Below are 27,242 nucleotides of genomic sequence, written 5' to 3'. Positions count from 1 at the left end.
CAGACTAGGATCTGTGAGACCTAATTTCAAATCCCTGCTCTGCTGTGGAAACTTGCCAGGTGGCTTTGGGCCAGTCCCTCCTTCTCAACCAAGCGTCCCTCTTCAGGAGTGCTGTGTGGATGAAGTGGAGGCAGGGAGGACGAGTGAATGGCCCCCGGAGCTCCTTGGAGGCAGGACAGGAGAAAAACATACTAAATAAATCACCACCATCATAATAAAACATTAAAATGCTTTCTCTTCTCTTCCCCTGTTTCAGAGCTCGGTTGCACCAGCAGCAGCATCTCTTAGTGAGCAAGTGGAGAAGGGAAGGTTGCCAAGAGATTATTTAAAAGCCTGAGCCGAGGAAGAGGGGGAGGACACAGCTCCATGCCTCGCTGGATGCCGAGTGGACAAAGCTACTGAAGGGTCGAGTGGGAGCTGCATACACGACTGTGTGGCCCCTGTACACGGCAGGGAGTGAGAGAGCACGTGGGCCACCCAAGCTGCAGCTGCTCCCGGGCCTTGCTGCAGAGGTGCAGCCATCTCCTTGGCAACAGCAAGGAGACCTTCTTAGAGACGAGCCCCAGGATGGGAAGCAGCACCTTTCCGGATGCTGGCAAGGTAGTGAGGGCGTGTAGCTTCTTGCCTCCAAGGATGGCCTCGCTCTGATACAGGATCCTTTCACCTCCTCCTGACATAAAGCAGCCGAAGTTCACACCAAGGAGTAAAGGAGGGCATGATGTTCATGTTTTGCATCCCTTTCCTCTCCCCTCTTCCCCACCCTCTCTGAAGGGAAGCTACTACGGTGGAGATGACAGCCTAATTTCCTGTGGAAAAAGAAATTTGTGGGAACATCTGTCCTAACCTTAAACAGGGAGGGAGTCTCTACTCATAACAGCCATGGACTGCTTTTGTTCTACAGCCAAAGCTTTGGAGTTCCAAAAAAGCTGGGGTTTGGGGTTGTGGATGCAGGAAAAGCCTAAAGGAACTGGAAGTCCAATGCGGTACCACTATCTGTAATTGTTGAATTACCACAACAAAGCGAGTCTCTGCAATTTCCAGAGAACTCTTGACAGTGCCCTGTGGAAGCTTTGAGGAGCTGAACCTCTTGCCATCTGCGACCTCTTCACTTAGAGTGTGCTCTATGCTCTCTTTCTGCTGTTACAGAGACTGTGGACAGTGTACTGTCAGTACCAACCAGGCAGGTGGGCAGCCTCTCAAGGTGCAGCCGCCTTTGCCCCGGTGACCCTTCCCACCTCCCCTTTCCTCTCATGCCCACCATGAAGTTTTCCTTGCGCTTCTGGTTCCTGTCCACCGCTTTTCTGCTGGTTTTCATCATGTCCCTCCTCTTCACATACTCCCACCACAGCATCGCCTACCTGGACTCCAACGGGTTCAATGACATCCATCGGGTGAAGTTGGTGCCGGGCTATGCCGGCATGCAGCGCCTCAGCAAGGAGGGGCTCTTTATGAGGGGCTGCTCCTGCCACAGGTGCGTGGTAGAGCCAGCCAATTCAGAGTGGTTTGACAGCCGCTATGACAAGCGCATATCTCCGGTGTGGACCAAGGAGAACATGGACTTACCGCTGGATGTTCAGCAGTGGTGGATGGTGAGTCCTTAGATTTCTTCCGCTGACATTCTGACCAAGTTAAGGGGTGTTGAGTAGCAAGGAACCCAACAAGAGGCTGTGCTAGGCTAAATTAGCCAGTCTTTTGAACTTTCACGCTCCTCCAGGTAAGTGCTGTCAAGTTGCAGCCAACTTCTGGCAGCCTCTCATGTGGTTTTCAAGGCAAGAGATGAGCAGAGGTGGTTTGCCGTTGCCTTCCTCTGCATAGCAGCCCTGGACTTCCATAGTGGGCTCCCGTCCAAGTACTAACCATGGCCGACCCTGCTTAGCGTCCAAACTCTGCCAAGATTGGGCTAGGCTCAGTTATTCAGGCTACTGTGAGATACCTAATATTCGTTCCTGTAGGTACCAGCTTGCAAAGGTGTATATCCACAGTCATAAGAGTTTTTATTGTTTTGAAAGAAAAAACTAACCACCCTGTAATTCTGACAAATCTGACCTTGCTTACTCACATTCTTGATTGACGATTGAAGGCAAACATTTGAAACACAGCATTCTTTCTGACAGAAAGTCTTGGGTAGTATTTCACAATATACCCTTGCAAAAAATTCCGCTGGTGTGAGTTGAAGAGTGTATCTCACTGGAGATTGTAGATAGCCTGTTTCTGCTGTGGTTTATTCAACTTGTAAGGGCCAAACCAGACATCACTTTTTGAACTCGCTTTCCCCACAGTCATGCTGCAGCTGCATGAGAAGCCCAGTTGGGACTGCGGAAAGAGGTGCAGTGGGGGAAGGCAGGACCAACATGTCAAAAAACCCAAAATGTACAGTTTGGCCCTAAACTGACTATCCGCACAGACTTCCTTTTGGGACCCCTCAGCTGTTGTCTGTGCCAGGTTCCCCCTTCTTCAAGAAAACTGTCCCCCCTGCACCGTTAGTTTAGTTGTATATTTTGAAGTGATTGCCATTAAAAAAAACCCTTTAGCTGGAATGTTATGTATTCTGTTGGTTTATTCCTTTCCAGCTCCCCCAAGGAAACAGTCCTTCAAATTCTGCTCATAAAATGCGATCCAACTCTTGTCTGTCACATTTTGTGGTACCATCTGACAGTTCGAATAACAGTTCTGTTGCATTTGTGGTTGATGCCTCTCAAAAAGGATGTTCTGTTGTTGGAAAAGTTACACTGCAAGGGCAGCCAGAGCAATCAGGAGGTGGAGGTGTTCCTCCCCAAGGAAAGTGTGGGACATTTTAGGGCTTTTTGAGGGTGGGAGGCAAGGTAGAGAGGTCTGTAAGGAATGGTGTGGAGAAAGAAGGTAACACTAGGACATTTTTTTTTAACGTAGGATGTTGTGAACTAGAGTCCACTTCATCAGATGCATGTAGTGTGCATCCTTCAAATCTCCCTAGTTGTGTGAAGCCAGTATGGCATAGCAATTACAATGTTCGACTGGGACCTGGAGTCCCAGGTTCCAGTCCCCCACTCTTCATGAAAGTCAGGGCATAACTAGATGACGCACATTCCCTGGTACAAACTGGGGGTGGCTGCAGTTTTTTACCAGAGGAATTCTCTTGCCTTAAAATTCTCCTGCTGATCCTGCTCGTGATTGTGGTGTGTGTGAGTAAGTTCCTGTCTCTGCCCCATGCTCTTTTTCCAAAATGGTGCCGGGGGGAGGGACTTATTTGCTGACACATGGATTACAGTTCTGTTTCAGGTCAGAAAAATGGCATGTGGGAGAAGGCAGGTGCCCCCTTCTCCTCATACCACTGTGGTTACTACCAGAATCAGGTTCCCATGGCACTGTGCTCCCCAAAAGAATCCAGCACTCTTAAATGGCATTCCATGACTCTATACAATGGACGTGCATTCCCAGGGTGAACCTAGGGATGATGTCTTGTCTAGTTTGGTCTTTGTCTGCCTAACTTATGTCACAGGATGGTTGTGAGGATAAAACGGAGGAGGGGAGAGAATAATGTATGCTGCATTTCCTGAGGAAAGGCTGGGGTGGGAGGAAATGTATTAAATAAATAAAACAAGCAAATTAATATCTGTAATGGCTGAGGAGCTTTGGGTCCTTGTTAAGTCATTGGAAGAGATAGTATCACATTTCTTGATGAATTCTAAAGTAGTTTTGTGCTGGAGTCTCCCTTTGAAGCTCTTTTTGCTGGTCAGTGGTAACTTTTAAGTCAGCACGAGTGCATCCTGGTAGACCGAAATGTTCTCCCACTGGTTTCTGTGTATTGTCATTATTAATGTCAGATATGCAGGGCTATTTTTGGGCAGGAACGCACAGGAACGGACTCCGGCCACGCCCGGCAGGAACTCATTAGCATAATAGGCCACACCCAACAGCAAAACTCATTAGGATTGACTACAATAGGGGTGTGTGGCCTAACATGCAAAGGAGTTCCTGCTACAAAAAAAGCCCTGGGTTTTGACAACAGACAAGGTAAACAGAATAAGAAGCTGAAGGTGGGTGTGGCTGGATGACCAGACCTGATAACATGGGGGTGCGGCCTAATAGGCGAATGAGTTTCTGCTGTTGGGTGTGGTCTATTATGCTAATGAGTTCCTGCTGGGCTTTTTCTACAAAAAGAGCCCTGTGAGATATGTGTCCATTTATTCTTTTTTGTAATACCACTGACCGATTTGACCTGTGTGGCCAGAAGAGCATTTTTGATGCATGATGGCATAGGTTACACTGGAGGATGAGCACATGAATGTGCTATTACCCTGTAGGTATAGCTCAGGTTGCTAGGTCCTGTAGTCATAGCACTTTCTGAGTGGATATGGAGAGAAAAACGGCATATGGGTTTGTTGCAGGGTCTGGACCCTAGGGGTCAGGAGCCATCCGTAAGAAAGGAAAGGCCCAGTCAGGGGGTTTCCAGTGCACAGTGGTACTTATTTGTCTGTCATGTACCTTGAACTCTTAACAGTGTGGAGAATTTGTGTGGTGCAGCGGTTAGAGTGTTGGATTAGGACCTGGGACAACCAGGTTCATCTCCCCTCTTTGCCCTGGAAGAGTGCTCCATGACCTTTGGCCAGTCACAGTCCTCAGCCTAGCAACCACAGAAGATGAGATGGAAGAGGAAAGAACAGTGTAAGCTACTTTGGGTCCCCTTGGGGGGAAGGGCAGGGTATAAAATAAGTAAATAAGCAGAGTTAACCACTTTCTAAACCCATTCCCTTCTATGGACATGCATTGTCTTGGATTCTGCGTAGGATTGAATTTATAGTTGCCCAATTAAAAGGATTCATGGTAAGGCTGGGACAGTTGACAAGGAAGTGCTTCATAAAAAACGCCTTTGATAACTTATCGGATTTAATGCTCTGTGATATGGTAATAATGTAAGCTTGGGCAGTTTTTAAAAGGATTTGACAAAGTGATAAAAAGTAACACGTCTGTCAATGGGTTTTAGCCACAACAGCACAACAGAAACCCGGGCAGTAGAGGCAGTGTATTCCCATGAATCAGTTGCTCTGTATGCAGTAGAAGATTCTGTTACCTTCATGGGTTCTTTTGACATTTTCGGAGGCATCTGCTGGCTGCTTCCTTTTGGAAATAGGAGGTTGGGCAAGGGGGGGGGCAGTGTTCCCTCTAAGCTGAGTTAGTGTGAGTTAGCTCACAGTTTTTTAGCCCCCAGCTCACAATGTTTTGTCTTCGCTCACGAAGGATGGCTCCAGAGCAAATTTATGCAGTAGCCAAATCGCACGCTCACAACTTTAATGCCAGTAGCTGACAAAGTAGAATCTTTGCTCACAAGACTCCACAGCTTAGAGGGAGCATTGGGGGGACAAACCCTCTTTCTAATCCAGCAGGGCTTCTCTTGTATTCAGGGGTGTCCACATACCACACTAGGGTTACCAGATGTCCTTTTTTTTTTTAGAGGACACGTCCTCTTTATTTGATGTCCATCCTCTTTTGGGCTCTTTTTTTTAAGAGATGGAAATGTCCTCTTTTTGGGTTGGAAGGTTAGGAATATTCCTAGTTATTAGCAATTATTATGGCTTAAATAGTAGGGGTATTTAAATGAGATTTGTCATAGCGATCACTTGTTTGAAGTAGGCAGTCAGGAAATGTGTCCTCTTTTTTGCTTTTTGTCCCGCTGTGGGTTCCTCCGCGGCCTTACAGGCCGCTGCGGCAGGACTGGCACGGTCCGCGCCGGGCTCTTTCATGATGCCGGGAGGTGGACAGGCCGGGGAAGCGCATGTCCCCAACCCGCTCCTGCAGCGACAGCCCAGACGCAGGGAGCACCCAGGAGAGAGGGAGCGGTCCGGCGCAAACATCGCTCCTCGTACCAAAGAGGGGCGAGCCCAGGTGAAAGAAAGAGGAGGGCGGAGGGTCCTTGCCTTACCTCACACTCCTAGAATGGGAGAAGTCCAGGCACCGGCTACGACATACAGAGCGGAAGCGGGCACTCCCCCTTCCTGTACAACACCACGGGGATTTAAAAGGGGGTGGGATCAAAAGGGGGAAACCCTCAGGGATTGGGAAAACACGGGGACCACAGGGAGTGATAGCTGAAATAGCCTATGGGCTCTGAGGGGTGTGTATGGAAAGGTGGGGAGGAGGATAAAAGAGAGGAAACGGAAAGCACCGGGGAGTTCAGATAATCGCATAGCTAAGCCAGAGAGAAAGCGAAGAGGCGATTAATTTGAGAACGGGGTCTGGCGTGTGGAGCAACACCCAGCCCGTTCATATCTGAGGTGTTTGTTTCCTTGAAGATCCTCCTCCCAACACGGCGACAGGCTTTACAGGGCCAGGAGGCAACCCGGACCACGACACTTTTCAAAATACGCTAACCCATATCTTACAAACCAGTTTTATTCAAATATAATTACAGAAGTCAAAGTTTGATACTTCCTTAAGAATCTTATGCACAGAACCGCCACCACCCCGAACTTCTCAAGACAACGCATGTTCCAAAGCAGCTTCAATTTATGCTTCTGTAACTTCAGTGGACCCTGGTCTGTTGGGCCTCCCTATTTTTTGCTGGTGGAGGGCATGTATAGAAAGCGAGGGTACCACACCTCCTGCTTCTTTTGCCATGTGCTGAGATGAGCAGCAGGCCAGCAGTGTGAAATTGCTTGTGGATTCAGAGGATTCTTTTCTAACACAGACCTATTCAGAGGTTCTCCCCATTCCCCAGCAAAAAACTCTCCCATGTGTTCTTGCTCAAACCCCCACCGCTGCCAGTGCTGTGTGTGTGTGTGTGGGGGGGTCATAATCCTCCTGAGTCACATGAAGGTGATACCCCATGACTTCCTGTCCTGTACTTGCATATCATTCTATTGCCTGGATCCTAGATCTGGGAAAGTTGAATTCTTTTCTGAAACAAATGATGTACTGAAATTCCATAGAAACTTTGAGATGTTTGGGAATGCATTTGTGTCTTGAGATGGATGTTGAGATTGTCTGCTCATAATTTTTTTTTAGGACTGTATTGTGCTTGGTACAAAAATAAACTTTTTGTATGTAGTAATTTATGGGCAACAAGGTAATGTAGACTTTTTGTTCCTCTGTGCTGACGGCTTGTTATGATAAGCATAATGCCTCTCCAGTGGCATTTGAACCTTCACACTCAAAAGAGACAACAACATTGCTGTGTGCAGATTTAAATGCTAATTACACCTGGTGGTAAAAGTTCAAGTTCTTTTGTGTAAACTCTGGCAGAACTAGGGAGGCTGCCAATTACCACTGCAGTGAATTAACTCTTTCTTGATCTCATTTGAATTTTGCATAGTTACCTGTTCTTGCAGTTCATGATACCTTAAAACCACTGCCTGTTTTTTTTATACCCTTATACATAAAATGTCTGCCTAGTGAGCAAGGGCATAGACTTTCCAATTTCGGATGGGGGGGGGCTGGTGCTGGTGCTGGGCCAGAGACATTGCTAGGTCCTTAAAAGAACTGAGGCCAAGTGACATCATAGGGAGGAGCCAGTGACATCACAGGCCATTGTCACTATCTGTGGAGGCGGAGCCCTATGGGATTTAGGAAGGGGCTCCCCAGAAATTGGGGGGGGGGCTGGAAACCCTTGGGAACCCTCCTAGCCATGCCCCTGGGCTGGGCTAAACTCAGGAAAAGGTGAGAGTTGGCCAGTGGTTATAGTGGTATCTCAGTAGTCTCCTGCTGTGTCCTTTATTTAAATTCACTTTTAGAATCTAATTTAAGATCTGCAAATATACATACCATGTGCATAAGACAAACAAATGGTCACAAATTTGAAAGTAAGGAGGGCAACACAGAAAAGCCTGCAGGGGAACATTTTTAAAGTTTTCCTGGACATTCATTTACAGGAGTCTTATTTCTGCCTTATTCATAAGGGTGACTTTGTACTTAAATTTACTAAATTATGGCGTCACAGATGCCTTCGTTTGATAAATGCATGGCTGAAGTCTCTGAACCAGAATACCAAACAGTCGCTATGCATTCAATTTCTGAGCAATGTACAGAGTTCAGAGTAACAGCAATCTTCTTCTCACTTCAAACTCATATCCTACAAGTGAGTACAAGTACAAGTCCCAGAGCAGTGAGCCTATTCCCAGGGGCTGTCCTGACATTCCACTCTGTGACCTGTCATTCCAGTCCCACAGCACAGATTCTATTGCTAGGGACTGTTTTTCCTTTCTGTGGGATGTCATTCCAGTCCCCGGGTAGCCTATCTGGGCCCAAAAACCTTAGTGGAAAAACCATTCTGCATTTTCTTTGCAACTTTTTTTTTGGGCTGCAATGTATTTCAGCAGAACTCATGGCACATTCTCTTCCACTACTCTGAATGCAAAACACACACATGTGAAAACCCCTTCTCCCCGCCCCCAGCTAAGTTGAAGCAGAAACCACACTCTGGACATGCTGCAAGCCTATTCTGAAGTGATTATTTGCAACTGGTCTGCTTTATAAAGGATTAGTGCCTGAGAGAAACCCAGTTAACTGCAGAGTTTAACTGTTATTTATGCTCTGAAATCTCATCTTGTCTCCTGCCTCACCCCTCTTTGTGTGTATTCAACAAGCATGATGAAAAGTCCTGGGGAAACTTCCCTATTTTGCAGTATATTTTGGCTGATCATTAATTTTGGCTGATCATTAAAAAAGGATCCCAATCTCTGCCTGGTGAAAGAAAAGCTGTGCGAGCTGGCTGGGGGTGGGTGGAGAGAGAAATCAGTACACTATGGCAGGCTGGGGAGAACTGCAGGTAAAAGTTTGGGTCCCTCCACTTCTCTCCCTCCCTATCTCTGGCACTGGTTGCCGGGGGAGGCTGTCCCCCCTGGAAACATCTGGGTGCGGACTCAGGCCCCCGAGGGCCCCCCATAGATTATGTCTATGCTAGTGAGGTCCTGCTGCGTGCATCTGATGACATGGGCTCCAATCCACAAAAACTTCTTCATTAAATCTAGTTAGCCTTTCGGATGCTGCAAGACTCTTGTTTTCTTGTTTTGGATGAGTAATACTTCTACCCTTCTGGAATTCTTGCAGCCTCATTATCTTATGTTTCCACAGGAGGGTTAGACGTACTCTTTACTAATGGGATCACCCTAGTGGTCCCTGGGCTGAACTACCCTACCGACTGGAAGGAAGCTGAGCACCATTGGTCCTGAAAAGGGCCTCAAACAGGACACAGGCAGCATGGAAGGAGGGGGGTGAAAGTTGACACAAGGGCACCAGGGGTGGGGAGAGAGGCAAACTCCTGAAAAGGGCCTCAAACAGGACACAAGCGGCATGGAAGGAGGGGGGTGAAAGTTCACAAGGGCACCAGGGAGGGTGTAGAGCGGCAAAATCCTGAAAAGGGCCTCAAACAGGACAACAGCAGGATGGAAAGGGGTGTGTGTGTGAAAGTTGACACAAGGGCACCAGGGAGGGTGGAGGCCCTTACCATTGGTGGTAATACTTCTGCAGGGTCTTGTGTGTAAGGCCAAGAAAGGGACATTTAGATTGAGATAATGTGCTCCTGTGTGCCAAAGTGGGTAGTTGGGGAAGGGTGTCTAGTTTATTATCCATCCAGCAGCCATCTAGCCCTGCCTGCCCCGACTTGCTTTGATGTTTGCCTGTCTCAAAGGTTAGATTTTGTTCTGAGCCTTCCATTTCACAGCTTGTGATTTTTTTTAAAGACCAAAGATATCCCTGAATGGGTTATGTAATGTATGATGTTATATACCCATGTCCCCATCCATGCACAATTTTTTAACTTGTTTAAGACGTTTTACAGCCTGCCCTAGTGTAAGTTCGTAGGATGGGGGTTGTACGTGTATGGAAATTTAAACGTTTCCTGCTTCCTCTCTCCTAGCTTGTTATCAGTTAAGCCAAGGGCAAAACAGAGAGGAGGACAACACCACAAAGTCAAAAGATGACCTTTCGTTCCTGGCAACCCCACTTCCCTTCTTCCTCTGCTGTTCTGTCCCTTTCCCCCATTTGACAGACACACCTGCCAGAAGCCTTAGATTTCTCAGTCTTGCACAAATCAAGATCTCTTGGTGGGGGGTAAGGGGAATATTTTGGCATCCACCTTGTAATCCTGACGCTCTGAACTGCGGTAGTCCTCTGGATTGCAGAGAGAATGTACAGTTGTTTCTTCTTGGAACAGGGTTCAGCACTTTGATGGCGCTTCCACTAGATAAGTAGCTGATGCCTAACGACTAGCCCGGGGACAATTCACGATCAGAACAAGGGTCCTTTATTCCACTTCTTTTGTTTCCAGCAGTAGCCACAAGATACCGTTAGAATCTTGCCCTCCAGGCAAGAAGATGTCAGCTCGCCCCTGTTGTCTGTACCCAACCCTGGTATTCAGAGGCATACTGCCTCTGCTCATGGAGGTTCTACAGTCACATTTGGTCGAGAGATCCTCCAAGATTTTTTATTCCAATAGTTGCCCATGTTGCAGGTTGTTCACAAGAAACGGCATACTAAACAAGGAGAACAGAATTTCCCGTATCCTTCTCCTGATCCTTTTCAATGAGTATCTAACCTAGTGGCCATTACAATGTATTGTGGGAATAAAAGATTTGAGTCCCATAGAACCTTAGGGACCAGACAGATCTCTTGCTACTGGGCTCAAATCTTGCTTTTCTGCTACAAACCAACACGGTTACGCACCTGACGCTATCTTATGGAAATGATATGTATTATGTGTGCTGTTAACATTGATCGCTGTGGAAATTGCAGACTATCGGCAGTGGAACGTTTTATTGGCCACCACTGCTTCTAGAATAGATTACTATAACCCTCTGTGTGGAGCAGCCCTTGAAGAGTGTTCAGAAGCTCTGGCTGAAGGTCCAGAGACACAGCATCTGCAGACCGTTCTTGATGTGTTGGGCTGACTCTGGTCTTTCAGGCTCTCTTTAAGGCGCTGATTATTCTGTGAGGGCCAGGCATGTAAAGCTGGCTGTACATGTAATATAGTTGGAATCTGTGACCTCTTGGAGCAGAATTTTCCACAGCTGTGCAACAAATGTAGGTTTTAAAACTTTGGGAAGGCTTGCTGAGGCACAATTCCAAAGCTGTTTTGGTTTGCATTTTTCGCCATTGGAGGAATTCTTTGCTGAATCCAAAGGGAACAGAAGCAAGGAAGTCTGCCGACAATTCCAGTCCTTGCCTTCTGCTGCTAGATCTTTGTGGTTTTCCTGCATGGGGGCTCTTACCTCTGCCTAGGGTTGCCGACCTCGGGGTGGGACCAGGCAATTTCCCGGACTTACGACTGACCCCCAGGCTACAGAGGTCAGTTCCCCAGGAGAAAATGGCTGCTTTAGAGGGCAGACTCTATGGCAGAGGGGTCAAACATAAGGCCCGGGGGCCAGAACCAGCCCGTCCAGGTCTCTTATGCGGCCTGGGAGTAACTGATGCAAGGGAGGAAGTGCTGGGAGGGCGTGGGTGGAGCCACTCCATCGTGGCTTCTGCACAGCAGAACAGCCTCGTCTGCAGCAGTCAAGCATCATGGGAGCGTCTGCCCAGCACTGCACTGCTGCCTCTCCAGTACGCCTGTGTGGGTTTTCTTCTGCACCCCCCTCCCAACCCACGGGGCCTTGCAGTGAAGATACACCAACTCTGAGCTTACTAGCTGCTGTACTTTATACAGTTTCTATCTCCGGTACCTGGCATTGTGTTTTATGGTACACATGGGCCACTCCACGAAGTGACATTCATGTCAGATCTGGCCCTTGTAACAAATGAGTTTGACACCTCTGCTCTAGGGCATTTATACCCCACTGAGGTCTCTTCCTTCCCTAAACCCCACCCTCCCCATGCTCCACTCCCCAAATCTCCAGGAATTCCCCAAACCACAGATGGCAACCCTACCTCCGCCCATCTGCACGCAGGCTGATTGTGGCCTATTAAGCGCTGGGTTTCCAGATGTGCCCAGCTCGGACTGCGCTGCCTGAGAAACCGCTGCTAATTCCTACCAAAGACAGAAAAGGCTCTCTTTCCAGAAGCACCATCTGTTGCATAAAAGCTGCAGAGCTTTTCTGCAGAGCCAAAATGAGGTTGGATTTGCTGCAGGGCCTGAACTTATAACCTCTCTCGCAAGGCCCAGATTGGTGCTGCTATTAATGTGGCTGCTGACTCACCCCCACCCTGTCCACCACTGCCTTTGTGCCCAGGATACAAATGAAGGAGCAGCTTTCCATTTTTGCCCTATTTCTTCTCTTCCCGTCCCAGGAGTGTTGCTCAGGGCCGTGGACATATCACTGCACTGCTGTTGCACTTTCTGGGGAGTGGCTGAAGGCTAGGGGGATGTAATGCGCGATAACCAGGGCTTTTTTTGTAGAAAAAGCCCAGCAGGAACTCATTAGCATAATAGGCCACACCCAACATCAAGCACTCATTAGCATATTAGGCCACACCCTTGACAGCACAGCACATTAGCATACTAGGCCACACCCCATGTTACCAGAAGTGTGGTCATCCAGCCACACTCACCTTTTGCTTCTTATTCTGTTTACCTTGTCAAAACCGAGCGTTTTTTTTGTAGCAGGAACTCCTTTGCATGTTAGGCCACACACCCCTAATGTAGCCAATTCTAATGAGTTTCTGCTGTTGGGTGTGGCCTGTTATGCTAATGAGTTCCTCCTGGGTGTGGCCAACTCAGGAGCCAGCCGGAACTCCGTTCCTGTTCATTCCTGCCCAAAAATAGCCCTGGCGATATCCATGGGGTTTGCTTTGTGTGAGAGCATCTTGGAACGGGGGTCCACTGCTTGTGCAGCAGAGGGTCTCTGGATGATCCAGTCCTGGCTTGAGAGTTAGTGGATGGCTGAGGGCCTCATTACACATTACAGGTCTCTCATGCCTGCCTAATCCATCTTAACGGTGTAACTGCTCCTGGGCCTGCATACGGCTTCCATAAGAACTGGATATGCAGTGACCAAATATAGCCAACCTGTGTGTCTCTGCTACAGCAACTGAATGTTAACTGCAAAGGGGTATCGGTGTTAGCCTGCTTTACTAAAATACAACAGGAGTCCCGTAGTACCTTTAAAGACTGTTGTTGGAATAAATGTTGTTAGTCTTTAAAGTACCAATGCTCCCTCTAGGCTGTGGGGTCTCATGAGCAAAAATTCTACTTTGTGAGCTACTGGCATTAAAATTGTGAGCAAGCGATTTGGCTACTGCATAAATTAGTTTGCTCTGGAGCCATCCTTCCTGAGCAAAGACAAAAAATGTGTGAGCCGGAGACTAAAAAGCTGGGAGCTAGCTCACCTTAGAGGGAACGCTGCACTGGACTTGTGTTTTATTTACCTCAATGTCAGCCAGGTGGTGGTGCCATCATTTTAACTGCCTCTAAGCAGCCTGATAACCCAGCCTAGTAGGGTTGCCAGCTCCAGGTTGGGAAATGCCTGGAGATTTTAGGGGTGGAGCCTGAGGAGGGCAGTGTTTGTGGAGGGGAGGGACTTCAGCAGGGGTCATTTCATAGAAAAAGAGGTGCAGGAGCTCATTAGCATAACTTATTTGCATATGCCACACCCCCGACATCACCGGAAGTGTGTCAGAAGGCAACACCCACTGCTCAGGTTCCACTGGACTGTTTTGGATTGCTAGCTATTGGGGGAGGGGGGGGACGTGCAGATCTGTCCTCACAGAGGGAGAGCTTGTACCTGAATAAAACTTGGTCTTAAAGGTGTCACTGGACTGTTTTGGGCCGAGGGGGCTCTGCAACTTACCTGGCTGCTTCTTGCTGTCACTGAGGGCTGCTGGGAGCGGGGGGTGGGGCTTGTTGCATGTGCCCGCCCCCTGGGCTCTTTACTGCTGGAGCTCTGCTCCTGTGTGCTCCTGCAGGAAATGACCCCTGGACTTCAGTGGGGTAGAATGCCATAGAGTCCACCTTCCAAAGCGGCCATTTTCTTCCAGTGAACTGATCTCTGTTGCCTGGAGATCAGCTGTAGGAGTGGGAGAGCTCCAGCCACCACGTGGAGGCTGGCAATCCTGCAGCCTAGTCTGACTGCATCAGAGCTTGGAAGCAAAGCAGGGCCAGCAGGGCTCCCAAGTACTTACCTTAATTCAGCGGGGGATGTATAGTTCTTCGCGGAACCATTCCTGCGGGGAAAACACAGGTGCTGCACTATTCCGTCACCCAGACGTGACGTTGGCACGTAGCTGGGCGATGCTCTAGCAATGGGGCTGGAAACTTGATGGTACCATCGAGTTTCCAGTCCCATTACCAGAGCGTCGCCCAGCTACGTGCCTACGTCACGTCTGGGCAACGGAATAGTGCAGCGCCTGTGTTCCAAGCAAGAATCTTCCGGCGGGGAAGCATGTGTCCACCGCCGGATCGTAGGTAAGTACTTGGAAACCCTAAGGGCCAGCCATGGTTAGTATTTGGATGGAAGACCATGAAGGAAACCCAGGGTCGCTGTGCAAAGGAAGGCACTGGCAAGCCCTTGCTCCTTATCACTTGCCTTGAAAACCCCCTCGTCCTGGGGTCCTCATGAGTCAGTTGCTGACTTGAAAGCACAGAAGTATTATTAATTACTAGTGGTTTATATGGTAATTAAAGACATTCAGGGGACTGGTTGCTATGGAGTTTAATTGCCTGGACTTTGTTTGCCTCCCAGTGGTCTTACTTGTGGGGTTCAAAACATCATCTTCCATTAAAGAAGAAGAAGAAGAATGGCCTTTTAAAAATACGTTGACATGATTATTAAAAACCTAAAACAAATGCATTTCTCTTTTATAAGTTACTCTTCTGAAGCCAGTTTGGCAAGCAGTTTGCTTATCAGTTGGAGTAAACAATAGGGACAATCCCTGTTGTTATCGAACTCAGTGTGATTCTTCTCCACCTATCTCTTCCTAAAAGAGACACAAGTCAACAGAAACCACAGTCACATGGATTGTGGTCAGCGGGGGCGGAGGTCAGAAGAGCCTCCTTCCTTCTGCTTTGCAAGAATATGCAAACACTTGCAAGAGGCCATACATCTGATTGTCTGCATGCTAGACATTTACTGTGAAAGCGAATCATAGTATGAGGATTGTGTGTGAAAGAATGAGGAATTTCAGACAGACGATATAATCCAGAAGAGGACCAGTTCCCAAACCGTTTCTGGTCTGTCATTTCAGACAGAACCGTTTTAGAACCGGTTCCCTACCGGAATATATTTGGAATTTCAGACACAAACGCTTCTGTTCCATTTAGGAAACGGGGCTGAAGCGTTTTACCTGTCAACCGCTTCCAAGTAGTCTTCAGTTTCCTCTCCTGGTTCCGATGCCCTTTTTCCCACCGTTTTTCGCCCGCACGGGCAATCTCCAGCTTTTTTTTTTAACGTTCGCTTTATAGCGCCATAGCACTATAACGGAACAGCAGTATATCAACGCCATTGGAATGCATAGAGTGTTTTGTTATAGTGCTATAAAGTGAACATTCCAAAAAATAAAAAAGCCAGAGATCGCCCACGCGGGCGAAAAACGGCGGGGAAAAAGCGATGCAGTCTGAAATGGCAAACCACTTCAGATCCAGCTCTTTACCGGAAGGTGAAAGCCATGTGTGAAATGGCAGCCCTATACCGGTTTACTCTATGATGGATCAAAAATGGCTTCAAAACGGGTTAAAAAGGGTAATGTGAAATTCCTCCATGAATCAGAAAACCTTTGAACAACAGTGCTGGACTATATGCTGGACTATATGCACCACTGGTTTGATCTGAACAGTTTCAGGGAATTTAAGCTCTGGGGGGGAAAGTGAAGTATATGCAACAGTTACCTATCAAACTTATCCCCGTTTTGTTGCTCTAACATTAAAGGCATATAAGTATACTAATTTGTATATTTATTGGATTTAAAAGTACAAATGCCTTAGTTTGCAGAATTGCAGCTATACGCAATACTAAAGCAAGAGAGCTGCAAATTGCTGCACTCTGTTACCTTAGCCTGTTTTACTCATTCCAAAATTAATAGAGGAGGTGTTTTTAGCGGCCTCCAATTTTCTCTCACTATTCCTCTCACAATATTCACTTTTCCCCTCACACTAAACATACTTATTCATGAAATCTTGAAAAGCATTTTGCTCCTTTCAAAGAAATTTATTTCATAGGAGTCGTTTTGGTTTTCGGAGGGTAATATTCGCCCCAAATCCCAGTGGATAAATTGAAAAAGCCCATCTCCCCCCCCCCCAAGGCTCTTTGTACATTCCCTTCCTCTCCATTTCTGTTGTTCAAGGTCAGCAGTCCATCTTCCTTACCCAGGCAGGTCTACATGAAATGTTGGACTTAGTGGTCTCTCCCACCGCAAGGAACATGTGGATGATGTGCATGTGATACTTGCACACTTTTATGTGCTTGCTGTAAGGCATAATGTTGCCATGCTGGTATTCCGTGACCGCCCTGTGCTTTGATGCTTCTTGAATCCTGGGTTGGTCGATGAGCTTCTCTCTCATTGCTGCTCTCCATCTGACTTCTCAGTCCGCCTCTTAATTGTCGTTGCCCCCCCCCGTTTTGTTTCTTCCAGATGTTACAGCCCCAGTTCAAGTCCCACAACCTTAATGAAGTCTTGAACAAGCTTTTTCAGATTGTCCCTGGAGAGAACCCATACGGCTTCCGAGACTCCCAGAAGTGCCGACGTTGCGCCGTGGTGGGCAACTCTGGCAACTTGAGAGGCTCTGGCTACGGCAGGGAAATCAATGGCCATGACTTCATCATGAGGTAAGTGGGCGGCGGTGGGGGGGGGGACAGCCTGTGAATCCCAGGGCATTGGGCTGCATTCCAGCCTCCCCACCACTAGGCCAGCTCTTGCATCCAAGCATTGCTAGCTGGACAAATAATTGTGAACGCATTCCTGATTATATAATTAAATTGGGTTTCTGGCCTCCCAGTAGAAAGGGGTTGACTCCCAGCTCCTCTTCCACTGCCAAGTGATTGGCTGTTTTGGATCATCTAGCCATCGCCTGAAGAATTATTGAGTTCTAGACTAATTCTTCTCTTAGCATAAGGCACTTCTGTCATCAGAATGGAACTTTTCTACCTCTCCCTCTTTTTTTTTGATGTTGGTCTTCTTGAAATGTTGCTCTGAGAAAACCAAGGACTCTCTAGAACTGCATGAAGTTGAGTCAAAAAGGTGAACCTGTCTGACAAACTTTTAGTCAGACTTTTCAGATATCCACTCCTTTAGCTGAGTTTTTACTTTACTGGACAGTAACTGCTGCTGAGCTCTGATTCTGCTGCATTAGGAAAACAGCATTTATAATGTAGTCTGTCACAGCTGCATTTACCCATTCTTTGCAAAGAAAATCAGAATTCTGCAGTCTGGCTAAATCTTGAGACTTCTTGGTTTGCATAACTTCTTCTGGTGCAGTGACAGGGTAAAGGCTTCAGATTAGATTGTGGAAGCAAGGAGGTATCCTGCTCTGTTAGCCATCTAAACACTATGAGCACATAAAGCACAAGTAGGCCTGCTTGGATCTCTTTACTCCGTAGCATTCTTGCAAGATTCTGTGTTGACTTCTGCTCTCTAGTGGCAGTTCTCATAAAGCACAGCTTGAATGGAAGCACTCGGAGCAAGGCTCCTTTCTTCAGAGCTAGAGAACAACTGTTCCACCAAAAGACCTGGATGGTCCAAGCTAGCCCAGTTTTGTCAGATAATGGAAGCTAAGCAGGGTCATGACCTGCAAAAATACCCAGCTTCCCATCTACATGGTATCCAAAGGCACTTTGACTGCAGTCTTTCCAAAAAGACCATAGCAGAATAGGACTGGGAAAAGATCTCAGCAAACTACGGTAAACAGGATTAGTCGTTGTACCGCCTGCTTTGAACACTCACTCCATCCATATGCTCTGCTTTGTGTATTTATAACTAAACAGGTATTATGCTAACACTGTAAATCCTTACCACATGGTCTCATCACAAGGCAATAAATCCTGGAACATCCTACTGGTTGGGCTGTCAGGGTGAACCACAAGCAGTCCACTGTAGCAGTGAAATGATCTAGGTAGCATTGTCTCGACACACATCCTTTCTTCCCTGCAGAATGAACCAGGCCCCCACGGTGGGCTTTGAAGCAGATGTTGGGAGCAGGACAACACATCACTTCATGTACCCAGAGAGCGCCAAAAACTTGCCAGCCAATGTCAGCTTTGTTCTCGTGCCCTTCAAAGCTCTGGACCTGCTGTGGATTGCAAGTGCCCTGTCGACGGGCCAGATCCGATTGTATGTATTCAAAAGGAAGATCCTTCCCCATGTTACCCTTTGGAGGTGTTCAAAGTCCTTTACTGGACTTTCCTGTTTAGAGCCATTTTAGACATCCTGGCCCTAACAGTCCCATGACATAATAATCCACAGCTTTCTTATGAGAAAAAGAGGGGAGGGGTTAGAACTGTTTCATAGTCTAATGCTTATATACGAAACCAGAGGGATGCAGCATGTATGGAAAAGCACATGTATGTATATCACAAATTTTGAAACGGGCCCCTGCTAGATGGTACCAACTTTATGAAAGAGCACGAACACTGCGAGGCATGGGACTAGCTTTCGTGAAGAAAATTGACCTTCTGGAGCCATGTCCATCTGTGGAGAATACAGCGGTCTCCAAGAACATAGAGTCCTCCTGGCTATCCCTGAGCTAGTGGATTTGTTATCAGTAGAGGTGAAGTTGAAGGGGCTGGAGCTGTGGCTCAGTGCTGGAGCTTCTGTTTTGCATGCAGAAGGTCCCAGGTTCAATCCCTGCCATATCCAGTTAAAAAGGTCATATGATGAGAAAGACCTCTCTACCTGAGACTATGCACAGACACCACCATAGACAATACCAGCGATCCCATTTCAGGAGAAAGCAGCTGACTGCAAACCGGATTTGAATTTTCACATCATCCTGTACCCACCCCAAGGGGTCTACTTTTCTGACATGATGATTTAAGCTGCTCCGTCTGCTTTTTCAGGGGAAAGGTGGGACAGAAGAATTTTAAATAAATAAATTCACGTACAGTTGCCACAATTTATCCAGTCAGTTTGGTATAGTGGTTAAGTGTGCGGACTCTAATCTGGGAGAACCGGGTTTAATTCCCCACTCCTCCACTTGCACCTGCTGGATGACCTTGGGCAAGCCGTAGTTCTGATAAGAGCTGTTCTGGAAAAAGAGCAGTTTCTGTCAAGAGCTCTCTCAGCCCCACCTACCTCACAGGGTGTCTGTTGTGGGGAGGGGAAGGGAAAGGAGTTTCTAAGCTGCTCTGAGACTCCTTTGGGTAGTGAAGGGCGGGGTATAAATCCAATATTATCATCTTCTTCTTTGTTGGCTGGATCAAGTCGCAGGTTCCACCAGGTTGGGATTTTTCAGATCTTATTTAGGAGGCTGCCTGGCAGGGGGTTTCCCAGGTAACCTTGTTCATCCCACAGAGGTTGTTAGAGGAGGCAGGGAATATGCCATCTAGGCTAAGAGGCACTTGCCCCTCAGAATCCGCTTGTTGGTTTGCAGCCCCGTTGAGATCTTCCTGAGAGCTTACAAGGAGGCAGAAGATACAGTCTGGCTCTTGTTTGTTTATTTCATTTTGACCCTGCCTTTCTCCCCTGCAGGGGCCCAAAGTGACTTACATAATTCTCCTGTCCTCCATTTTGTCCTCACACACAAAAAAAACTTGTGAGGTAGGTGAGGCTGCGAGAGTGTGCTTGGCCCAAGGTCATCCAGTGAGCTTCCATGGCAAAGTGGGGGTTTGAACCTGGGTCTCCCAGATCCTAGTCCAGCCCTTTAACCACCACACCGGCTCTCCACTGCCCCTTGTGGTTGCTGCTTCCCCGTCTTCCTTTTCCTGAAATTGTTCCCCTGTAGTCTCTCTGTCAGGTCAAGTCAAAATAGTTACTATCTGAAGAAGAGAAGAGATTGGATTTATACCCCGCCCTTCACTACCCGAAGGAGTCTCAGAGCATTCCCTTCCTTTTCCCTCCCCACAATAGACACCCTGTGAGGTAGGTGGGGCTGAGAGAGCTCTTTCGAGGACTGCCCTTGAGAGAACAGCTCTGAAAGAACTTATGACTGACCCAGGGTCACACCAGCAGCTGCATGTGGAGGAGTGGGGAATCAAACCCAGTTCTCCCAGATAAGAGACGCACTCTTAACCACTACACCAGTCTGAAGGAACGGTACACAGTAATAGTGAATAATTGGTCAACGGGACTTAAGGATCCTCAGTAGGGATTCCAGGATTGGGGGGGGGGGTTGGTTTACGTTCCGTTCTGGACATTGTTTAAAGGGCTTTTTTGTAGAAGGAGGCGAAAGTGGACCTATTTCCTCTGTCTTATACACATAATGACTGCCGTGCCACTTGCTTCAATTCTGGGCACGGGCCAGCTGTCGCCAGGTTTCTCTGTACTGATGGCTGCCAGCACCGCGGTCCCCCTTCCTCTTTTGTAGGTCAGGCTCATGGAGGGGAAGAAGGAAGCCCAGGAAAAAAGGTTGAGCAAGCTCATTGTATCCTGTGGGGGTCCCTCTGGAGGAGATTCCCTTGTGAGAGTGGAAGGCAAACCTCTCTCCCCTTTCTTTTTATAGCACCTACGCACCTGTGAAGCCCTTCCTTCGGGTGGACAAAGAGAAGGTAAGGCCGCCTTCCTTGCCACTGATCTATGAAACTTTATATTTTTCAGTGATTAAGGAATTGTTTGCCATTTATATATTTGCTGTAAGCTGGTTTAAACGTTCTTCAGGTTCCGTCCCTGGCAGCTCCAGCTAAAAGGGCCAGGTAGTAGGTGATGTGAAAGACCCCAGACCATGAAGAACCATGGGCCAGTCTGAGTAGACAATATTGACCCTGACGGACTAAGGGTCTGACTCAGAATGAAGGCTCATGTGTTCAGTATTATAAGGGGCGAGGCCGTGGCTCAGTGGTAGAGCATCTGCTTGGCATGCAGAAGGTTCAAGATTGAGTCCCCAGCATCTCTAGTTAAAAGGATCAAGCAATATGTATTGTGAAATAACCTTGGCCTGAGACCCTGGAGAGCCACCGCCAGTCAGAGTTGATAGCATTGGCCTTGATAAACCAATGGACTGACTCAGTACATGGCTGTGTATGGGAGTGTCCGTGGGGTCAGCCATGGCACCCACCAGCCCCTTTCTTGATGACCACCACATGTTTTTAGAAAGTGGGGGGAGCCAACTGTCATCGCCATTCCTGTTTCTCAGATCAGAACTGTTAGATGGTGAGAAAGTCACTTGCCCAGACCCAAATTCTAGTGAGCCTCACAGTCCAGTGCCCAGCTTGTTCTTTGTCACAACAGTTCATAAACAATCTGTTTACTGATATTTGACAGCAGCGCATTCCACTGATAGTTTCATCACACACACACACACAGGTCAACCACTGTGTTAAAAGAGTTCTGTCTGTCTCATGTCTTTAGGTTCAAATCTACAATCCAGCTTTCTTCAAATACATCCATGACCGATGGACAGAACACCATGGACGCTACCCGTCCACGGGAATGCTGGTGCTTTTCTTTGCTTTACACGTTTGCGACGAGGTAGGTGTTGAAATACCCCCAAGAAATTGCTTGAGAGAGCATTTTTCTTTGATTCTGAGGCCCTTAAGACGTTTCTTTTCTAGGTACTCCCCAAGGGAAGGTGGCGGAGGGTAGATGTGTCTCCTGTTTGACGGATTCACCAATTAGTGTGGTATATTTAACAAAACAGGCTAGAGGCAGCTGTGTGGCTTAAAATTATTATTTTCTTACTTAGCCTTTCCTGTGGCTTTACATCTAAGGGAACAGTCAGGAATGCTGCTCCTTAGCTGTAGTTTGGGGTACATCAGAGGCTGCAATCAGCAACATCCGTTTGAGAGGCTTGCTGTTCAGAGAAGAACTTCTTATCTCTCTGCCTGGCTAATCTACTTAAAGTTCCTGTTAGGGAATAATTTAAGAGGAGAAACCATCAACTGTTGCTTTCATAGCTTTCCCCCAACTTCTGTGCTTCAGAATTGGTCAGGATCCAACATGGCAGAGAATCATTGTTTACATTTGGTGACTTCTGTCTTCTTCCTTGTGGGGTGGGGGGGATGCAGGTTTTCGGCAATGCGAGGTGTCTGAATGGGAACCCCACTTAAGCCACCCTGAGCAACTTGGTAGAAGAGTGGGGATGGGTAAGGGGTCAGTAATCACGGCAATACTTAATTAAGAAATAGCCACTGTTGGTGAGTATAGGTAAAACCTTGCAAACTGGGAAGTATGTTTTCCTTCAGCAGTAAAATTTCAGCCTTCAAGACGATAGATGTGTATCATTACATCTCTTATGTTAAACTGAGGGATTCAGTGGCAGAAGACATAGTGATGGCCATGAGGGGGGTTAGACAGATTCATGGAGGGAGATGTCCATCAAGGATTACTAGTTATGGTGAGTAAAGGAAACTTCATATTCAGAGGCATTAAACCTCAGAAATCCCAGTAGCTCTGGGAATAATTTCTATGCCATTGTTGGCCCTCCGGGGCAACTGGTTTGGGCGCTGTGTGGAACAGGACGCTGGACTAAGTGGTCTGCTTGAGGAGGGATCATCTGATGTTCTTACAGAATTGTTCTCTGTCACTGGCTACAGGTGAATGTCTTTGGATTTGGGGCAGACAGCCGTGGCAACTGGCATCATTACTGGGAGAACAATCGCTATGCCGGGGAGTTTCGGAAAACTGGTGTGCATGATGCCGATTTTGAGGCCGGTATCATTGACATGCTGGAGAAGACAAACAAGATTGATGTCTATCGCGGCAACTGACCCCACCCCCCCAGGCGACATCTTCCAGCTTAGCTTTGGGGTTGGCCTTCAGCGGATGGGCCAGTTGTGATAGCTTGCTTTCTCGGGGGGGAGGGGTGAGTTGGCTGCCGGATCTCCTCCTCCCCCCCAGCCCAATGAGATGAACCCTGGGTTGTCTGCACCCGAAGAAGAAGACCCCGAGGAGCAAACTGGGATATTTTGTTCCTGAAAGCAATCATAGTGAGGGAGCTTATCTTTAAAGAGAATGAAAAATGGAATTTTTCTTTTTCCAAATCTGATGGATTTACAAATGAATTGAGTTTTGCAATCAAGCTGCGAGCTTCCAGCTCTCCCCCCCCCAAATCATGAATTAAAACCAAATGCTGCACTTTTTTGGTCTTTGAATGAGGATAAAAAGCAGGAACACACGAAGCAGCCAAAGAGGCGGGAGAGGAAGATTAACCAGCTGTCAATCAGGTTTTTCTCCTCTTTTCCCAAAGTCTCCAAGGGCTGCCATTCATTCTCCCTTTGCTGGCATGCTTGAGCACAGACTAATCACCAAGAGTGAGGCTTTTCTTTCTTTGGCCTTCTTGGAAGCTTCAACTAGGACTGCTAGAAGAAGCACTTAAAATCTTGACAGACTTTTTTTTTTTTTTTAAAAAACACACACACAATCAGCGTTCCTTTGATAAAACGACAATGGCTTCCCACTTTTGCCCAGGGAATTTCTTTTGTAACAATCAGGTTTAAAATACAGAACAGATTTGATCATATCTGTGGTTAACAGTCGTGTGAACTTTCAGAAGAAACTTGCTTGCAAGAGTCAAGTATTCTGCTCATGGGAAGACTTTTTATTTGGCTGTAGGGGAGAGATGGGAGCGGAAGGACTCTGTCCTGGATGAGCTGAGTGGCCATATGCGGGTAGCAAAGCTGGCCACCGGCAATGAGGAAGAAGAGGGTGTCCAGCCTGGGACTGAAGAGGACACCACGCCAAAGGCACTGAAATTGGTAGATCCTGTGACTTTTGAACCCTTCTTCCATTCCCACCCACTTTCAAGATTGCCACCTTTCTGGGTTTGAGCGAGTGGGGGATCCTTCTGTCTTGGCAAATAATTTCTTTGTGTTTAACCCATAATCAAAGCAGGGTTTATTTTCCTCCTCTACCTCTACCTTCTTTTGCCCTGCGCTTTTGCTCAGATTGTCCCTGGGCTGGTGATAGGCATGTAATAAGGAAGGTGGGCTGGAGTAAGCTGCCTTCCAGTCGCTCAAAAGCCCCAATTTGTGCCCAGCTGAAGAGCTAATTCCCTCCTCAGAGACTTCGTGCAGTGGCGTGTCGGCTGATAGGCACTAGCGATTCTTCTTTGAACCACGTCATGGCATTTCTATTTTGGCCCCTTCTTCCCTTTGCATCGACAGCAGTCTCCAGCTCATCTGCATTTATTTGGGGGGAGGGGGAGATGAATTTGTGGGTGAAGCTCCTTATTTTCTACCCAGAGAAGAAAAGAGAGGAACACAGTTTGACTTAAGAATGGGGGGAGGGCTTTGCTGTCCAGTGTGGACACATGGTGGAACCCGAAAAATAGAAAAAGGTTGGGTTAGGTGTGCTCTCTTCTTCCAGTTGCTGTTTTGTTTTTGTTTTTAATTGAAGGGTAAGAGCCTGAAGAATTCAATGAATCTTTTGAAGTGCAATCATGCCAAACAGTATTAAATAAGTATTCCTTTTGTAAGAAATGTAGCTGAATTGAGAAGGCCTGGAGAAGCACATCATTGATCCAGGAGGAAGCCCATTGGCTTCCTGTTCCAATAGGGACTCAAACCTCCTTTTTAAGAGTGTGTGTGCTAACCTTATCCCCAATTTTTATCTTAGACCTCATATTTTGGGGCTTCTTTGGCAGCACTGAACTCTTCAGAGATTAGGACCATCCTGGTGGTTGGGCAAAGTCCTCCCACCTTGTTTTTTGGCCTCACCATTAAGGCCAGAGCAAGATGATCCAGATCTGTAAGAATGTTTAATTTTAATGGAAAAAAATGGAAATATTCTGCTAATGCCTTTAAGGCAGTCTTGCAAAAAGGTTGCCAAGAAGCCATCTGGGGAGGTTCAAGGTTGACCAGAGTAACCTTCCAGGCGGTCACACTGACACCCGGCATCTCAGTTGCAGCTTCTTGTTGTATTTACAGAACAACCAAGCCCTTCCTCGAGTTGCATGAACAGGAATGTTCTCATGCTTCCTTTCCATAAATCAGGCAAAGAGACAGGCGCCTCTTTTCCTTACCTTTTTTTGCCAATAAATTTCCAAAATGGGCTGTTTTGGGGCGTGGTAGGTGTTCAGGGGGCAAGCCAATCCCAAGCAACAAAGAGTGCCTTGACTTGCGCTGTCTGCTACATTCAGTTCTTGCACCGGACCTCGGAGTTGTTTGCTGCACAGGTGTCTCTGTGAGTTCCCCACACATACACACACCTTGACTATTTCGGCAGCTGCTCCTTTCTTGTTTTCTATGTTGGGGGCATTGGGGGTTTCTCTTTGTAAACGCAGGAGGTACTTGGGGTTGGCTGGCCAAGGTCTCCTGTACTGCCTTGTGATAGTTTTAAGTTTACAGTCCTCAGAAGGAGAGAGGAGCTTCTGTTAAGCAGTCCCTGCCTGGCTTCTCAATAGCAGAAGGGACAGGACAGTCAGGGAGTGAGCCACAGGAGACGTTCCAGACCATTCAGTGTTGAGGCCATGTGCACAGCGCAAGATTCTCATCTCTCGGTGTCTCCTGGAGCTGAAAACTCCCCCCCCCATCTGCTCTCTTATGCAAACGGTTTGTAATTTCTCCTGTTGCACAGAGAGCCAGGCTCTGCCCTGCCACTTAATCCTTGCTTGGAGCATGCAGAAACAAAGGGCCGGTGGAGACAAGATTGTGGGGAACGGGTGGGCGTATTCACAATAACTGCTGGATTGTACTTGAGGAAACTTGTCTGCAGAGGCAACAGGCAAGAATTGTGTAGGGGAGTTGATTTGCTCCCCACCCCGTTCCAACACAGAGAAGAACCTGGATTGCCAAGAAGAGAGCATAAAAGGCTAGGGAGTCCTGTGGGCATGCTTAGTTTGATGTACCTGAGTGGTGCTTGGAATCCCCCTGAACTAGTGTGGAGAGGTGAGGGGGTGGGGTGGGGACAAGCACAGCATAGCAACCTCACCTGGGTGCTTTGAAGAGCAGGGAAGGCGGGGAAGTTAACTCTTCCATCTCGTGCTTATTGTCTCGATGGGAATTCCCTCCTATTTGTATCACTTCATGGGGAGAGGGAGGCAATATACCCTTTTCCCCTCTGTGAAGCTGATTGCACCTTGGAGCCAGACTTACATCGACACAACAGCATGAGCCTTAAAGGCTAACCTCTCTCCCCAACCTTCAAGACATCCACGTGGGGCTACTCATTCGTGTTGAGGATTCCACAAGGAATCCTAAGTGTGGCTCTCCTAGATCCCGTCTTGATTTAGCCATCAGCTGCTTCCTGCTTACTGTGTGACACTTCCCCCCCCCTGCCACCACCCCTCCTCCCGAGAAATGACATGATCCTGGTGATGTCTGCACACTCCTGACACGGGGTGGGGGTGGGGTTGTACCACTGGAAACTTAAACTAGGCAACTCCTCCACTAACTGAGTAGGTCTTACCCAGCTTGCTTTGCTTCAGTGTTGTACGGAGAACATCACTCATCAGAGAAACAAAACGTAGGACCTAGGGAGGGATAGCAGAAGGCGAGCTGCAGCCTCAAAGCATAGCCAACATGCCTGTAGGTCAGGATGGAGTTGCATCCCAGGCAAAGTACTGCAGTGTTTCCTGCCAGGCAAACCCCCACTGAGACCCCTTTTTCTCTTAGCTCTGATTCTGTCTCCAGTCGGCCATTCTGCTGGTTACAAGAGTTGTTTAGGACCTGCGGGATGCGTCCTTCAGCTCTCTTTGGGCCTTGGGGCTGTAGCTAGGATGAAAGAGCCCCTGGCGCTTGCCGGTAAACCCCAGTATGGTTTTTCACGGCAATCCAAATGGCTGGCTGTGAATTGAATTGAGCTTGCCACTGTTGAGAGGTTTGGGTGTGACCATGGTGTGGCCCAAGAAGAGTGAAGGCAGGCTCATCTGGAGAGGGTAATATCCCGACTAACTGGCACCAGCTCTGGCATTCTGGAAGAACTCCCTGCTGAATGGTTGCAGCTGCTGTGTAGGCACCAGACATTTGGGGTGGGGCGTTTAAAGGCTTTTGGAGCCTTATAAAACCTGTGCAAGAGCTTGTCTCCCTGCCGCAGCTTGTCTGAATGAAAGCCTTGCCCGTTGCCACTGCATCTTGTTACTTCCATATTCAAATCTCTTCTAAATCAACAGTTTTATAAGCTAAGGAAACCATGGCTCCAAACTTTAAAAAAAATCACTTTTATTTTCCCTCGTCCTATTTGCTTACTCTTCAGTACCAATATTACATGCAACTGTGCTGCCTTCCATTTTTGCATTTTTTTTAAAGGAAAAAAAATCACATTACAGTTGGAAGAGACTGGATTTATTTTGTCTTCTGTTGTACAAAATAAAAATCTGT

General features: G+C 47.5%; 1 protein-coding gene across 1 annotated transcript; it reads left to right on the top strand.

Moving 5' to 3' along the window:
* The first annotated feature begins 260 nt into the window (after nt 1-260).
* Nucleotides 261-27,242, top strand: ST3GAL2 (ST3 beta-galactoside alpha-2,3-sialyltransferase 2). The gene is made up of 6 exons (XM_015419816.1): nt 261-1,589; nt 16,471-16,664; nt 17,986-18,165; nt 20,492-20,537; nt 21,337-21,456; nt 22,521-27,242. The coding sequence occupies exons 1-6, from the start codon at nt 1,251-1,253 to the stop codon at nt 22,692-22,694; spliced, it is 1,053 nt and encodes a 350-aa protein (XP_015275302.1). The 5' UTR covers nt 261-1,250; the 3' UTR covers nt 22,695-27,242.

The sequence above is a fragment of the Gekko japonicus genome, unplaced genomic scaffold (assembly GCF_001447785.1).
Source record: "Gekko japonicus isolate JY-2015 unplaced genomic scaffold, Gekko_japonicus_V1.1 scaffold2543, whole genome shotgun sequence".
NCBI lineage: Eukaryota > Metazoa > Chordata > Lepidosauria > Squamata > Gekkonidae > Gekko > Gekko japonicus.
This window is presented reverse-complemented; position numbering and strand designations above follow the sequence as displayed.

Coding starts and splice junctions, on each gene's coding strand:
- ST3GAL2 (XM_015419816.1), top strand. CDS start 1,251: ATGCCCACCATGAAGTTTTCCTTGCGCTTCTGGTTCCTGTCCACCGCT. Junction 20,538..21,336: donor TTCGGGTGGACAAAGAGAAG/GTAAGGCCGCCT, acceptor TCATGTCTTTAG/GTTCAAATCTACAATCCAGC. Junction 21,457..22,520: donor CTTTACACGTTTGCGACGAG/GTAGGTGTTGAA, acceptor CACTGGCTACAG/GTGAATGTCTTTGGATTTGG.